The 16,196-nt window shown below is 41.9% G+C and overlaps 1 protein-coding gene across 1 annotated transcript in view; it reads right to left on the bottom strand.

Annotated features, from left to right (window-relative positions):
- Positions 1-16,196, bottom strand: part of LOC112262663 (zinc finger matrin-type protein 4-like) — a 197,164-nt gene that overhangs the window by 73,551 nt on the left and 107,417 nt on the right. Inside the window, exon 4 of the mRNA XM_024438336.2 lies at positions 2,970-3,126. Coding sequence (XP_024294104.1) covers positions 2,970-3,126 — 157 coding nt within the window. The remainder of the gene's footprint in view (positions 1-2,969; positions 3,127-16,196) is intronic.

Genomic DNA, 16,196 nt, shown 5'->3' with positions numbered 1-16,196 from the left:
TGAGGATCTCAGGACCCATGCCAAATATTTTTAGTTTCCTGAGGGGAAATAGGCTTTGTCGTGCCCTCTTCACGCCTGTCTTGGTGTGTTTAGACCATTCTAGTTTGTTGGTGATGTGGACACCAAGGAACTTGAAGCTCTCAACCTGCTCCTACTCCCCATTGATGAGAATGGGGGTGTACTCGGTCCTCCTTTTTCTGTAGTCCACAATCATCTTAGCCAAATACATTTAAACTGAGTTTTTCACAATTATTGACATTTAATCCTAGTGAAAATCCCCTGTTTTAGGTCAGTTAGGATCCCCACTTTATTTTAAGAATGTTAAATGTCAGAATAATAGTATAGAGTGATTTATTTCATATTTTATTTCTATCATCACATTCCCAGTGGGTCAGAAGTTTACATACACTTAGTATTTGGTAGCATTGCTTTTAAATTGTTGAACTTGGATCAAACATTTCTGCTAGCCTTCCACAAGCTTCCCACAATACATTGGGTGGATTTTGAACTGAATCAGGTTTGTAGGCCTCCCTGCTCGCCCATGCTTTTTCAGTTCTGCCCACAATATTCTATAGGATTGAGGTCAGGGCTTTGTGATGGCCACTCCAATATCTTGACTTTGTTGTCCGTAAGCCATTTTGCCACAACTTTGGAAGTATGCTTGGGGTCATTGTCCATTTGAAAGTCCCATTTGCGACCAAGCTTTAACTTTGTGACTGATGTCTTGAGATGTTGCTTCAATATATCCACATAATTTCCCCCCCTCATGATGCCATCTATTTTGTGAAGTGCACCAGTCCCTCCTGCAGCAAAGCACCGCCACAACATGATTCTGCCACCGCCGTGCTTCACAGTTGTGATGGTGTTCTTCAGCTTGCAAGCCTCCCCCTTTTCCCTCCAAACATAACAATGGTCATTATGGCCAAACAGTTCTATTTTTGTTTCATCAGTCCAGAGGACATTTCTCCAAAAAGTATGATTTTTGTCCCCCTGTGCAGTTGCAAACCGTAGTCTGGCTTTTTTAATGGTGGTTTTGGAGCAGTGGCTTCTTCCTTGCTGAGCGGCCTTTCAGGTTATGTCGATATAGGACTCGTGTTACTGTGTATATAGATACTCCAGCATCTTCACAAGGTCCTTTGCTGTTGTTCTGGGATTGATTTGAACATACTTTGGTGCGAAAAGTGCATCTCTAGGAGACAGAATGCATCTCCTTCCTGAGCGGTATGACGGCTGCGTGGTCCCATGATGTTTATACTTGGTACTATTGTTTGTACAGATGAACGTGGTACCTTCATGCATTAGGAAATTGTTCCCAAGGATGAACCAGACTTGTGGAGTACTACAAAAAAAATTCTGGGGTCTTGGCTGATTTCGATAGATTTCCCCATGATGTCAAGCAAAGAGGCACTGAGTTTGAAAGTAGGCCTTGAAATACATCCACAGGTACACCTCCAATTGACTCAAATTATATCGATATCAATTAGCCCATTAGAAGCTTCTAAAGCCATGACACCAATTTTCCAAGCTGTTTAAAGCACAGTCAACTTAGTGTATGTAAACTTCTTACCCACTGGAATTGTGATACAGTGAATTATAAGTGAAATAATCTGTCTGTAAGCAATTGTTAGAAGAATGACTTGTCATGCACAAAGTAGATGTCCTAACCGACTTGCCAAAACTATAGTTTGTTAACAAGACATTTGTGGTGTGGTTGAAAAATGAGTTTCAATGACTCCAACCTAAGTGTATGTAAACTTCCGACTTCAACTGTAGAACTGACAGAGATACTGTACATTCAGAGACTGAGGCCAGGACTACTATAATGAGTATTGCGGCAGTGTCTGGCCTTGGTTTCAGCTAGGGTAAGCATCCCTCTGCCTTTTTTACATGAGACACAAACTGACCAAATGTATTGTTTTGGCACTGTATTTCTATGCCTCTCCACTAGCTAATTGCACAATTGTGAACTATTGCAGAGTCAAACAATAGGCGCAGAGGGCTTTCCACCAAGGTAAAGTAAACGTTTTGTTCAAGGATATCTGAAATAACAGATGAGTCAAAAAAAAATCAGCATGTAAAAAGACTTACAATCAGATGCAAATTCTCCAGAGATAGAACCCCCAAATAAACAAACACAGCTGGTGATTTATTCACCTCCTGCATCCCCTCTGCATATCCAGGTCTCAGGCATTGCATTAGGGAATGATCTGATTGAATAAAAGTTGTTATTTTTTCTAATTCTAATTTACCCCATGGCCAGCTTTACCCCATGGCCATTATTCTTTCAACTGCCAATTTGTAAGCAGCAGCTGGTGTTTAAAGTATCGTCCAGACTTTCCTCAACCCTGAGGTACTGCGGCAGACGATTACATCTAAACAAAACACCCACAGACAATAAGACGATACATTGAGTTTCTCCACCAGTCCATACACACAAGGGGGCGGCAGGTAGGTCAGTAACCGAATGGTTCCTGGATCAAATCCCTGAGCTGACAAGGTAAAAATTTGCCGTTCAGCCCCTGAACAAGGCATTTAACCCACTGTTTCCCGGGAAGGCCGTCATTGTAAATAAGAATTTGTTCTTAACTGACTTGCCTAGTTAAATAACGGTTAAAACATATATTTTTTTTAAGCTACAGCTCCTCTCTGTGCTAGGTAGTAGCCCAAAGTTTACCTGTGGCTTTCTGCTTGTCTAGTTGTCCTAGCTAGAACCTCTGTGTGTGAGGACAAGCACATCGATCTTAACACAGAGTTGTGTTAGACATCTCTGTCACCGCAAGTCTCCTCGGATTGTCTGATGTCATCAGACTGCAGGCTTGTCGAGGTGACAAAAGGACAAGTTCCATTTCAACAAGGAAACAACATGCAGATGTCTCTACAGGAGAGTGAGTTAAAGAGACAGACAGAGAGAGATAGAAAGAGAGTGAAAAGAGAGAGAGAGAGAGAGAGCGACAGAGAGAGAAGCCTACCTTTGGCTGTGATGGCAGGTTGCTCCCCCAGCAGCAGCTTTAGTCTCTTCGCGTGGATTTTGCCTTGGTAATGTGACTGTGCCACCACTGCTGAGGTGAAGGACATGTTACACAGCGTGCAGCACTTGTTCTTGTCCACGTCTCCCTCCTCACTTCCCTGCAAAACACACACACATACACACAGGTTCAGTCAACAAGGCTATCAGCAAAAATAGAGTAACCGAGAAAAAAATATCACTGTTTAAAGGAAGTAGATTTTATTTTTTCACTGGAAGCTTTTGATAAATGAACTGTGTGGTCAAATGCGGGTCATTTTTCAGGGGGGGGGGGAAATCCCTCAAAGGTAATATTGTTCTAGATGTGACCCCCAACCCCATATGATTCATCACTGTGTGTGGTGTAGTGTACTCTGCGTGGGGGTGAACTATAACCCTGCACCAGCAAATACTCCCCAAACCCTGTATGTTAGAACCACATGGTGCTTAGGGGGAAGCTGTACATTTAGCAACACATCAGTAAGCTCCACACGCCACAGTTCCGAGGGACAAGAGCAATCAACACCCCTCGTGGGCTTAATCATTTGGTTCTTGGTGGGATGCAAATGGAGGCATTTCAGAAGTTGTATGGAGTATAAGAAAGTGGGGAGTGATGGGATGGAGGACCTCTCCCTGAAACTGCATCTGTGCTGCCTCCCTGCCTGATGCAGAAACACATTATCCTGACAGAGAGAGAGAGAGAGAGAGAGAGAGAGAGAGTGAGTGAGTGAGTGAGCGATCACCTGGCTGCCAGACTGTGGGAGATGGATGCAGCCATTTCTACCAGAAGCTATCCCACCAGGCGGCTTAAAGACAGGCTGATAGTCCAGAAGAAAAACGATCAAAACTTCAGACCCAAATCATTCTGATTTAAGTTCACTTTCTTGTGTTGTTAAGGTGCTATTACATTTTAAAGGTCTAACGCAGCAGTTTTTATCTTAATCTCAAATCAGTTCTGGGTAACAATTAAGTACCTAGCTTCTTAGCAAAGAGCCATTTCTCAAGCAAGAATTTAGCTAGGACTGTCTGGTAGTGGTCTGAGTGGGGAGGGGAAAACTGAAAACTAGCTATTATTGGCAGAGAGGTTTGGAACACTCTTTCTACTTGGTCAATTAAGTAATTGACCACCTGGTGATGTCACCAGGTAGCCCAAAACTCAATCCCACAACAACAGGATGAAATTCCAGGCAGATTATTATTCCAACCTCAGTGTGGAAATGGACTGAGTCTACCGAACATTAGGAACACCTTCCTATTGAGTTGCACCTCCTCCCTCCCCCTGATGCTAGCCCATGTTGACTCCAATGCTTCTCACAGTTTTGCAAAGTTGGCTAGTTGTCCTTTTGGTGGTGGACCATTCTTGATACACGCTGAAAACTGTCGAGTGTGGAAAAACCCAGTAGCATTGCAGTTCTTTACACAAACCAGCACTTACAGTACTACACTGTTCAAATGCACTTAAATGTTTTGTCACCCTCTGAATGGGACACAAACACAATCCATGTCTCAACTGTCTCGAGGCTTAAAAATCCTTCTTTAACTGGTCTCCTCCCCTTCAGCTACACTCATTGAAGTGGATTTAACAAGTGACATCAATAAGGGGATCATAGCTTTCACCTAGTCAGTCTATGTCATGGAAAGAGGTGTTCATAATGTTTGGTATATTCAGTGTATATAAAACACAGGAAAACACGTTTGACTGCATAGGGCCTTTAACAGTCACAAACATATTTAACTTGTTTTGCTTGCTGGAGCCAGACAGTTTACATTTTAGACACAAAAGCATTCCTCATATGCATTTCCCTCGTATAGTACAGAATTTATGCATAATACGCAGCACTGCACTGAAAGGAATCTTAAAGAGCCATATGATGGATGAGCCCATCTCCTTCTGTGACTAAAACCCAAAGCTTGTTTTCAGGTATTCCCCATGGTTCCATCTCCCTGCGAAGTGGAGAACATGGCAGTAGTGGGTAGTGATCTGGCTACAGCACAGCACACTGACACAACTTTGTGCTTTAAAGCACAGTCACACGTTACATGACACCAACACAAAACACTCCTCTATACATAGCCTTGACATGCAATTCCCCGTACTACTGAGCCGAACAGAACAGATCGGATCCTTGATGGTGCACTGTAGTGTGATGTAGGCCTAGGGTCTGCAGGCTTGCGAGAGACGGCGTGTTGATTTGTCCCAAATGTGACTCTTTTCAGGAAACTAGGCATATGTTGCACGCCACTACTTCACATGAGAAGCATTTGAACATAAACGTGTATTTTTCGGTGCAGAAATGCCTTCTGGAACATGTGAACTTTCATTCCATCCATAAATATTTATAAAATTGTTAAATTACAAGCCTAGTTGGTTTAGCCATGGAAAAAGTCAGGAACCTTCCCACTAGCCATGATTGGTCGAGATAATGTATAGGCTGGACATGCCGGGAGATGAGTTTGGATTGGTCTGCCATGTAGCATGTCTACAACGTGAGCTGTTCAGTTTGAAAGATAACGTTAACCATCGAGAACTACAAACGTTTTGCTACTTTTCTCTTCAACATTGATGCCCTGAATTTAGCAGGCACTATCGACAGATCAGTAGGAAAAAGTGATGGGTTACTTACCTGCAATGCTCAGTGTGAACCGGAGTGACTTGACACAAAGCTGGCCAAACAAGATGTAGCTACAAACAAAACGGAGTTAACTTCTTATGGGCAGGTGGGACGCTACCGTCCCACCTGGCCATCATCCGGTGAAATTGCAGAGTGCGAAATTCAAACTACAGAATTATAAATATTTAACTTTCATAAAATCACAAGTGTAATACATCAACATAAATCTTAACTTCTTGTTAATCCAGCCACTGTGTCAGATTTCAAAAAGGCTTTACCGCGAAAGCACACCATGTGATTATCTGAGGACAGCGCCACGCATACAAAGCATGAAAAACATGTTTCAACCAGGCAGGTGCGCCACGAAAGTCAGAAATAGCGATATAATAAATGCCTTACCTTTGATGATCTTCTTCTGTTGGCACTCCAAAAGGTCCCAGATACATCACAAATGGTGTTTTTATTCGACAATGTCCTTCTTTATATCCATAAAAACTCAGTTTAGCTGGTGCGCTTCAGTCAATAATCCACCCAGTTTCCCTCCATCAAAATGCATACAAAATGAATCCCAAACGTTACTAATAAACTTTTCCAAACAAGCCTAATACGTAAATAAACAATACAATTTAAGATGGAGAATCGTTATGGTCTTTACCGGAGAAAAATACCAAAGAACGCGCTCTCTTCCACACGCTTGGAAACACTACAGCCAAAATGGGAGCCACCTAGAAAAACTACTGGCAAATTTTTCCAAACACCAGCATGAAACTCTTTCTAAAAAGACTGTTGACATCTAGTGGAAGCCCTAGGAACTGCAATCTGGAAGGATTTCGCCTTATAATAAAAGTGGCAGCCATTGAAAACAGTAGTAGGCTGAATTGTTTTTTTTGGGGGGGATGGTTTGTCCTCTGAGTTTCACCTGCCATTTTAGTTCTGTTATACTCACAGACATAATTATAACAGTTTCAGAAACTTTAGCGTGTTTTCTATCCAAATCTACCATTATATGCATATCTTAGCTTCTGGGTCTGAGTAACAGGCAGTTTACTTTGGGCACACTTTTCATCCGGACGTGAAAATACTGCCCCCTACCCAAGAGGTTAAATGGTTCCAGTCTGCCATGAAGCATTCATCCATGTATACAGGTAAGAGTCTAGCTATATTTTCCAGATATGTTTAAATTTAGTCAGAAAGTAATTTTTATTGCAAGTTAAAGCATACTGTTAGTTAGCTAGCAAACATTAGCCTGTGGACATCCGTATAGTAATATTATTCGAATCAGAAATACATTTGCATTGCTAGTTATAGCCTAAAGTTAGTTAACATTGAACCTAGTTTGTTAGCTTTAGCTACCTGCAGATTCATACTACAGCTATGACAATGTTTGTATTTGTAGTAGTATGAGTTGGGGTTATGCCGGTTAATTGTTTAGCTAGCTAGCTACCTAGCTAGCTACATGTCTAAATAAAACACTCCGGCCAGATTATTAGATGACCCATCAAATTAGCAGGTGTGTCTGAGGGTGATTACGGACATCAATTGTATTTCATGAACATGTGTACATGTCTAGACAATAGTGACCCATCCACTTAGCTAGATGTGGGTGAGGGGTAGTTATAGCATTTCCTTCACATGACCCATCAATTTAGAAAAGTGTGTTGGGTAAGCGTCATCTAATAACAATAAAATATTTATCAAATAATTTTATCTGGACACTTTCTGTTTTTGATATTGGTACTATGCAAGCTCTATCACTGTCCCATTTAAACCTTCTGTATCCTGTGAATGTGACAAATAAACATAGACTTTATTTGATATAGCGTGTGTTTACCACATGGCCGCACATGTGAATCCTTAAAGACATGGGTGGGACTTAGGCTTAAGAGGGTGTGAACTATGCTGAATGGGTGTAGACAAAGAAGGGCTCTCCAGTGGGTGTACCAAAATATTCAAGGCCATTTTCTCAAAAGTGGGGTTCCAAGTCTATCAACTTTCTAAGCAGAATTACTTTCCCATTGTTCCTCAACTGCAGTGTACGATATACAATTTTCTACCTCTGAGTCTCTACTTTTATGCAATGCGAAAGACATTTCAAATTGTGCTACATAAGACCTAATCGAGGCAATCAGTCACAAATGATAACCTATTAGAGATAGCACCGACAGAGATGGTCGCCTCGCTTCAAGTCCTTAGGAAACTATGCAGTAATTTGTTTTCTATGTATTATTTCTTACATTGTTAGCTCAGAAAATCTTAAGTGTTATTACATACAGCCGGGAAGAACTATTGGGCATAAGAGTGATGTCAATTTACCAACATTACAACCAGGAATACGACTTTCCCGAAGCGGATCCTTTGTTCGAACCTCCACCCTGGACATAGGATCTAATCCCAGAGGGCAACCCAAAACAACGTTGTCGCCGCAGGAGAGGCAGACGGAGCGGCCTCCTGGTCAGACTTAGAAGGTGAGCACACCATCCACCGCTTCCGAGCATATTAGTCGCCAATATCCAGTCCCTAGACAACAAGGTGGATGGAATTAGGGCACGAGTTGCCTTCCAGAGAGACATTTGTGCATTCGCACAAAACTGAAAGCACAAACCACCACATTCAACCATTGAAAGAGGTCAGGGAATATGGCCAAATACAAACAGTTATTCCCTCCACAATTCAATCAAACAAGCGAAATGTTGGTATAGGGGCAAAATGGAGTCGCAATTCAACAGCCCAGACACGAGACGTGCGTGGCATAGTCTACAGGCAATTACGGACTGAAAAAAAAACAGCCACGTCATGAAGAATACCTATGTAAGAATGCAGTTCATGGACTACAGCTCAGCATTCAACACCATAGTACACTCCAAGCTCATCATTAAGCTTAAGGACCTGGGTCTCAACCCCGCCCTGTGCAATTGGGTCCTGGACTTTCTGACGGGCCGCCCCCAGGTGGTGAAGGTAGGAAACAACATCTCTACTTTGCTGATCCTCAACACTGGGGCCCCAGGGTGCATTCTCAGCCCCCTCCTGTACTCCCTGTTTGCCCATGACTGCGTGGCCATGCACGCCTCCTACCCAATCATCCAATCATCAAGTTTGCAGACGACACAACAGCAGTGGGCCTGAATACCAACAACGACGAGACAGCCTACAGAGAGGAGATGAGGGCACTTGGAAGTGTGCTGTCAGGAAAACAACATCTCACTCAATGTCAACAAAACAAAGGAGATGATCGTAGACTTCAGGAAACAGCAGAGGGAGCAACCCCTATCCACATCGATGGGACAGTAGTGGAGAAGGTGGAAAGTGAAGTTCCACAGTGTACACATTACAGACAAACTGAAATGGTCCACCAACACAGACAGCGTAGTGTAGAAGGCACAACAGCACCTCTTCAACCTCAGGAGGCTGAAGAAATGTGGCTTGTCAGCTAAAACCCTCACAAACTTTTACAAATGCACAATCGAGAGCATCCTGTCAGGCTGTAACGCCGCCTGGTACGGCAACTGCACCGCCCTCAACCGCAAGGCTCTCCAGAGGGTAGTGCAGTCTGCACAACGCATCACCAGGGGCAAACTACCTGCCCTCCAGGACACCTACAGCACCCGATGTCACAGGAAGGTCAAAAAGATCATCAAGGACAACAACCACCCGAGCCACTACCTGTTCACCCCGTTATCATCCAGAAGGCGAGGTCAGTACAAGTGCATCAAAGCTGGGACCTAGAGACTGAAAAACAGCTTATATCTTAAGGCCATCAGACTGTTAAGCAGCCATCCCTAACATAGAGAGGCTGCTGACAACATACAGACCCAAATTACTGGCCACTTTAACAAATGGATTTAATAACGGTATCACTAGTCACTTTAAATAATTTCACTTTAGTAATGTTTACATATCGTACATTACTCATCTCATATGTATATACCAGAGGTCAACCGATTATGATTTTTCAACGCCGATACCGATACCGATTATTGGAGGACCAAACAAAGCCGATACCGATTACTCGGACAATTTTGGGGGGGGATTTTTTATTTGTAATAAAGGCAATTACAACAATACTGAATGAAAACTTATTTTAACTTAATATAATACATCAATAAATAATGACACATGTTCAATTTGGTTTAAATACTGCAAAAACAAACTGTTGGAGAAGAAAGTAAAAGTGCAATATGTGCCATGTAAGAAAGCTAACGTTTAACTTCTTGGATATAGGGGGCGCTTTTTTAATTTATGGATAAAAAAACGTGCCCGTTTTAAGCACAATATTTTGTCACGAAAAGATGCTCGACTATGCATATAATGGCAGCTTTGGAAAGAAAACACTCTAAGGTTTCCAAAACTGCAAAGATATTATCTGTGAGTGCCACAGAACTCATGCTACAGGCGAAACCAAGATGAAACTTCAACCAGGAAATGGGCAGAATTTTTGAAGCTCTGTTTTCCATTGTCTCCTTATATGGCTGTGAATGCGCCGGGAATGAGCTTGCCCTTTCTATCGTTTCTCCAAGGTGTCTGCAGCATTGTGACGTATTTGTAGGCATATCATTGGAAGATTGGCCATAAGAGACTACATTTACCAAGGGTCCGCCCGGTGTCCTTTGTCTAAATTGGTGCGTAATCTACAAGCTGCACGCAGTCATCCAGTGATTGAGAGGAGAGAGGAGGCTTTCAACGAACGATATATCATGAAGAGATATGCGAAAAACACCTTGAGGATTGATTCTAAACAACGTTTACCATGTTTCAGTCGAATTTATGGAGTTAATTTGGAAAAAAGTTCTGCGTTTTGAAGACGTTTGGTAGCCAAACGTGACGCACCAAACGGAGCAATTTCTCCTAAACAAATAATCTTTCAGGAAAAACTGAGCATTTGCTATCTAACTGAGAGTCTCCTCAAAACATCTGATCTCCTGAAAACATCTGAAGTTCTTCAAAGGTAATGATTTTATTTGAATGATTTTCTGGTTTTTGTGAAAATGTTGCCTGCTGATGCTAACGCTAAATGCTACGCTAGCTGCGCTAGCTGTTACACAAATGCTTGTTTTGCTATGGTTGAGAAGCATATTTTGAAAATCTGAGATGACAGTGTTGTTAACAAAAGGCTAAGCTTGAGAGCTAGCATATTAATTTCATTTCATTTGCGATTTTCAGGAATAGTTAACGTTGCGTTATGGTAATGAGCTTGAGGCTGTATTCACGATCCCGGATCCGGGATGGCTCGACACAAGAAGTTAAGTAAGTTCCTTGCTCAGAACATGAGAACATATGAAAGCTGGTGGTTCCTTTTAACATGAGTCTTCAATATTCCCAGGTAAGAAGTTTTAGGTTGTAGTTATTATAGGAATTATAGGACTATTTCTCTCTATACCAATTGTATTTCATTAACCTTTGACTATTGGATGTTCTTATAGGCACTTTAGTATTGCCAGTGTAACAGTATAGCTTCCGTACCTCTCCTCACTCGAACCAGGAACACAACGACAACAGCCACCCTCGAAGCAGCATTACCCATGCAGAGCAAGGGGAACAACCATTCCAAGTCTCAGAGCGAGTGACGTTTGAAATGCTATTAGCGCGCACCCCGCTAACTAGCTAGCCATTTCACATCGGTTACACCAGCCTAATCTCGGGAGTTGATAGGCTTGAAGTCATAAACAGCTGCTGGCAAACGAACAAAAGTGCTGTTTGAATGAATGCTTACGAGCCTGCTGCTGCCTACCACCGCTCAGACTGCTCTATCAAATCATAGACTTAGTTATAACATGATAACACGTAGGTCATTAATATCGTTGAATCCGGAAACTATCATCTCGAAAACAAGACATTTATTCTTTCAGTGAAATACGGAACCGTTCCGTATTTCATCTAGCAGATGGCATCCATAAGTCTAAATATTCCTGTTACATTGCACAACCTTCAATGTTATGTCATAATTACGTAAAAGTCTGGCAAATTAGGCGGCCCAAACTGTTGCATATACACTGACACTGCGTGCAATGAACGCAAGAGAAGTGACACAATTTCACCTGGTTAATATTGCCTGCTAACCTGGATTTCTTTTAGCTAATATGCAGGTTTAAAAATATATACTTCTGTGTATTGATTTTAAGAAAGGCATTGATGTTGATGATTAAGTAAACATTGGAGTAACGATACGCACCGCATCGATTATATGCAAAGCTAGATAAACTAGTAATATCATCAACCATGTGTAGTTAACTAGTGATTATGATTGATTGATTGTTTTTTATAAGACAAGTTTAAGTCCAAATCGGTGTCCAAAAATACCGATTTCCAATTGTTATGAAAACTTGAAATCGACCCTAATTAATCGGCCATTCCGATTAATCGGTCGACCTCTAGTATATATTGTATTTCATACCATCTATTGCATCTTGCCTTTGCCACACGGCCATATCTCATCCATATATTTATATATTCTTATTCCATCCCTTTACATTTGTGCATATAAGGTAGTTGTTGTGAATTTAATGGATTACTTGTTAGATACTACTGCACTGTTGGAACTAGAAGAACCAGCATTTCACTACACTCGCATTAACATTTGCTAACCATATGTACAGTATATCACAAAAGTGAGTACACCCCTCACATTTTTGTAAATATTTGAGTATATCTGTTCATGTGACAACACTGAAGAAATGACACTTTGCTACAATGTAAAGTAGTGAGTGTACAGCTTGTATAACAGTGTAAATTTGCTGTCCCCTCAAAATAACTCAACACACAGCCATTAATGTCTAAACCGCTGGCAACAAAAGTAAGTACACCCCTAAGTGAAAATGTCCAAATTGGGCCCAAAGTGTGGCCACCATCATTTTCCAGCACTGCCTTAAACCTCTTGGGCATGGAGTTCACCAGAGCTTCACAGGTTGCCACTGGAGTCCTCTTCCACTCCTCCATGAAGACGTCACGGAGCTGGTGGATGTTCGAGACCTTGCACTCCTCCACCGTCCGTTTGAGGATGCCCCACAGATGCTCAATAGGGTTTAGGTCTGGAGACATGCTTGGCCAGTCCATCACCTTTACCCTTAGCTTTTTTAGGAAGGCAGTGGTCGTCTTGGAGGTGTGTTTGGGGTCGTTATCATGTTGGAATACTGCCCTGCGGCCCAGTCTCCGAAGGAAGGGGATCATGCTCTGCTTCAGTATGTCACAGTACATGTTGGCATTCATGGTTCCCTCAATGAACTGTAGCTCCCCATTGCTGGCAGCACTCATGCAGCCCCAGACCATGACACTCCCACCACCATGCTTGACTGTAGGCAAGACACACTTGTCTTTGTACTCCTCACCTGGTTGCCGCCACACACGCTTGACACCTTCTGTACCAAATACGTTTATCTTGGTCTCATCAGACCACAGGACATGGTTCCAGTAATCCATGTCGTTAGTCTGCTTGTCTTCAGCAAACAGTTTTTGGGCTTTCTTGTGCATCATCTTTAGAAGAGGCGACAGCCATGCAGACCAATTTGATGCAGTGTACGGCTTATGGTCTGAGCACTGACAGGCTGACCCCCCACCCCTTCAACCTCTGCAGCAATGCTGGCAGCACTCATACGTCTATTTCCCCAAAGACAACCTCTGGATATGACGCTGAGGACGTTCACTCAACTTCTTTGGTCGACCATGGCGAGGCCTGTTCTGAGTGGAACCTGTCCAGTTAAACTGCTGTATGGTCTTGGCCACCGAGATGCAGCTCAGTTTCAGGGTCTTGGCAATCTTCTTATAGACCAAGCCATCTTTATGTAGAGCAACAATTATTTTTTTCAGATCCTCAGAGAGTTCTTTGCCATGAGGTGCCATGTTGAACTTCCAGTGACCAGTCAGTATGAGGGAGTGTGAGAGCGATGACACCAAATTTAACACACCTGCTCTCCATTCACACCTGAGACCTTGTAACACTAACGGGTCACATCACACCGGGAAGGGAAAATGGCTAATTGGGCCTAATTTGGACATTTTCACTTAGAGAATTCCAGTTTCAACTGTTCTGCCTTATTATTATTTGACCATGCTGGTCATTTATGAACATTTGAACATCTTGGCCATGTTCTGTTATAATCTCCACCCGGCACAGCCAGAAGAGGACTGGCCACCCCACATAGCCTGGTTCCTCTCTAGGTTTCTTCCTAGGTTTTGGCCTTTCTAGGGTGTTTTTCCTAGCCACCGTGCTTCTACACCTGCATTGCTTGCTGTTTGGGGTTTTAGGCTGGGTTTCTGTACAGCACTTTGAGATATCAGCTGATGTACGAAGGGCTATATAAATCAATTTGATTTGATTTGAATTAAAGGTTCTTTTTTTGCCATCATTGTAAGCCTGCCACACACACACTATACGATGTTCTTATGTTTAATAAATGTGAGTGTGAGTTGTCACAACCCGGCTAGTGGGAAGTGACAAAGAGCTCTCGTAGGACCAGGGCACAAAAATGAATATAATAATAATCAATCATTTTGCTCTTTATTTAACCATCTTACATATAAAACCATATTTGTTCATCAAAAATTGTTGTAAATTCCTCAGAAGACCCTGCCTCATGGCCACACAGTATTAGAGAGAGGGTAAACTTTCACAGAGGACAAAGGAAATCCTTCCACCTCACAGAACTTGAGGTACGAACAAATTTCGTGTTCCAGAGAAAGTGTAAAAGATCGGTGAAGAATCCAGCTACGAACTGGTGCGTTTGTCACAACTTGGGAAGCTCAAGAGAGACGGTGTGGCCACATTACCATAACGCTGTTTATATAATAGCCTCAGGTATGAGATTTACATCTAATTGTTGTATAAGATGAATGAGTGAGTATGATACTGTTTGTATAATGGTGTAATATGTTTGTGGACTGTTTAATGAAGAAAAATACAATTCCCAATTGGATTTGAACTAAATCAGAGGACCGCTGCTGAGCCCAGTTAGGGTCAGACATCCCGGGACAGTCCTTTTCTGCCATTCCGAATAAAACCCAATGAGTGAGCGTTCATGTGTAAGGGATTAGCATTTTAATTGTTATAATTAACTCTGTAGTGACTTCTGAGTCGACCCCCATTGCCCCTTTGTCTAATAAGCCGCCATGCCGGTTCAGTCCACTAGGGAACATTCTATCATTTCATGTAACCATATTTACTGTTTGTTTATGCATTTCTGTGAATTACTTAGTTAGTAATAAATAAATGATTTAAGACAATTGGTGTATGGATGACTCATAGTGAAGACTGGATTCGTGCAGACAACCAACAATTTACGACGTTTGGAATTAGACTAACGTGAGGTAAAATAAATAAATAATTAATCCGAAGACTATTGATCATATATGAAAATATCTGAAAGGTTATATTGGGAAATTATAACTTTGTAATCTGAATACTTTCCTTGGTGCCCCAACTTCCTAGTTATTTACAGTTACATGATTATTCAGTTTAATCGAGTAACTAATTACAGAGAATCTTTGATAAAAACGAAGTCTGCAGTTTAATGATAGTAAAGACACGACAACAGGTTAATGAGAAGGGTATGCTTGAAAGTATGCAAATAACTCTGCAATGTTGGGTTGGGAGAGTCTCAGTCTTAAATAATTTTCCACACAGTCTGTGCCTGTATTTAATTTTCATGCTAGTGAGGGCCGAGAATCCACTCTCACATAGGTACGTGGTTGCAAAGGGTCTTAACAGCGCGATTTGCCAAGGCAGGATACTCTGAGCACAATCCAGAAATCTGTCAGTGGCTTCTGATTAAATTACATTTCCACAGAACCGCATGTTGCAATTTCGATGAGGCTCTCTTGTTCAGATATCGGTAAGTGGACTGGAGGCAGGGCGTGAAAGGGATAACAAGTCCAGTTGTTACCTGTGTAATGATGCACCCAACTCACTCAGGTGCTTCGCTATATCACATTATTCGTAATCTTGAGTTCATTTACACACAAAAAAACATACAATGATGGAAAGACTGTGTGTTGTCCATGTTAATGCAGACAGAGAAAAGCTCCAACTCCTTAATCATAACCTCAATTTTTGTCCCGCACATTGAATATAGTTGTGGAGAGTCTCTCAATTAAAAAAAAAAACGTGTCAATACTTTGCCCCTTGATAACCAGTGCACTTCTGTATGTTGTAAAAAGCATTACATGGTCGCTGTTTATGTCATTGCAGAGTGCAGAAAATACATGAGAGTTCAGGGGCCTTGCTTTAACAAAGTTAACCATTTTTACTGCTACGTTTGGCTACATACGGACCGTTAGTGGAATTCCAGCGAGAGAGTAACGGTTAATGTGATTGGATATAATTATTTGACGTTGTTGTTACTTCGCTGAGCACTAGATGGTTTCATTTTATTTTTGGCAGTGAAACAAGGCTAGTCAGGCGAGAAGAAAACCTCACCCAAATGTATAGCCCCATGAAGGCCTGATTCATGCAGTCTCCTCTGAACAGTTGATGTTGAGATGTGTCTGTTACTTGAACTCTGTGAAGCATTTATTTGGGTTGCAATCTGAGGTGCAGTTAACTCTAATGAACTTATTCTCTGCAGCAGAGGTAACTCTGGGTCTTCCTTTCCTGT

The sequence above is a fragment of the Oncorhynchus tshawytscha genome, linkage group LG12 (genome assembly GCF_018296145.1).
Source record: "Oncorhynchus tshawytscha isolate Ot180627B linkage group LG12, Otsh_v2.0, whole genome shotgun sequence".
NCBI classification, from domain to species: domain Eukaryota; kingdom Metazoa; phylum Chordata; class Actinopteri; order Salmoniformes; family Salmonidae; genus Oncorhynchus; species Oncorhynchus tshawytscha.
Note: the sequence above shows the minus strand (reverse complement) of the source record. Positions and strands in the feature narration are given on the sequence as shown.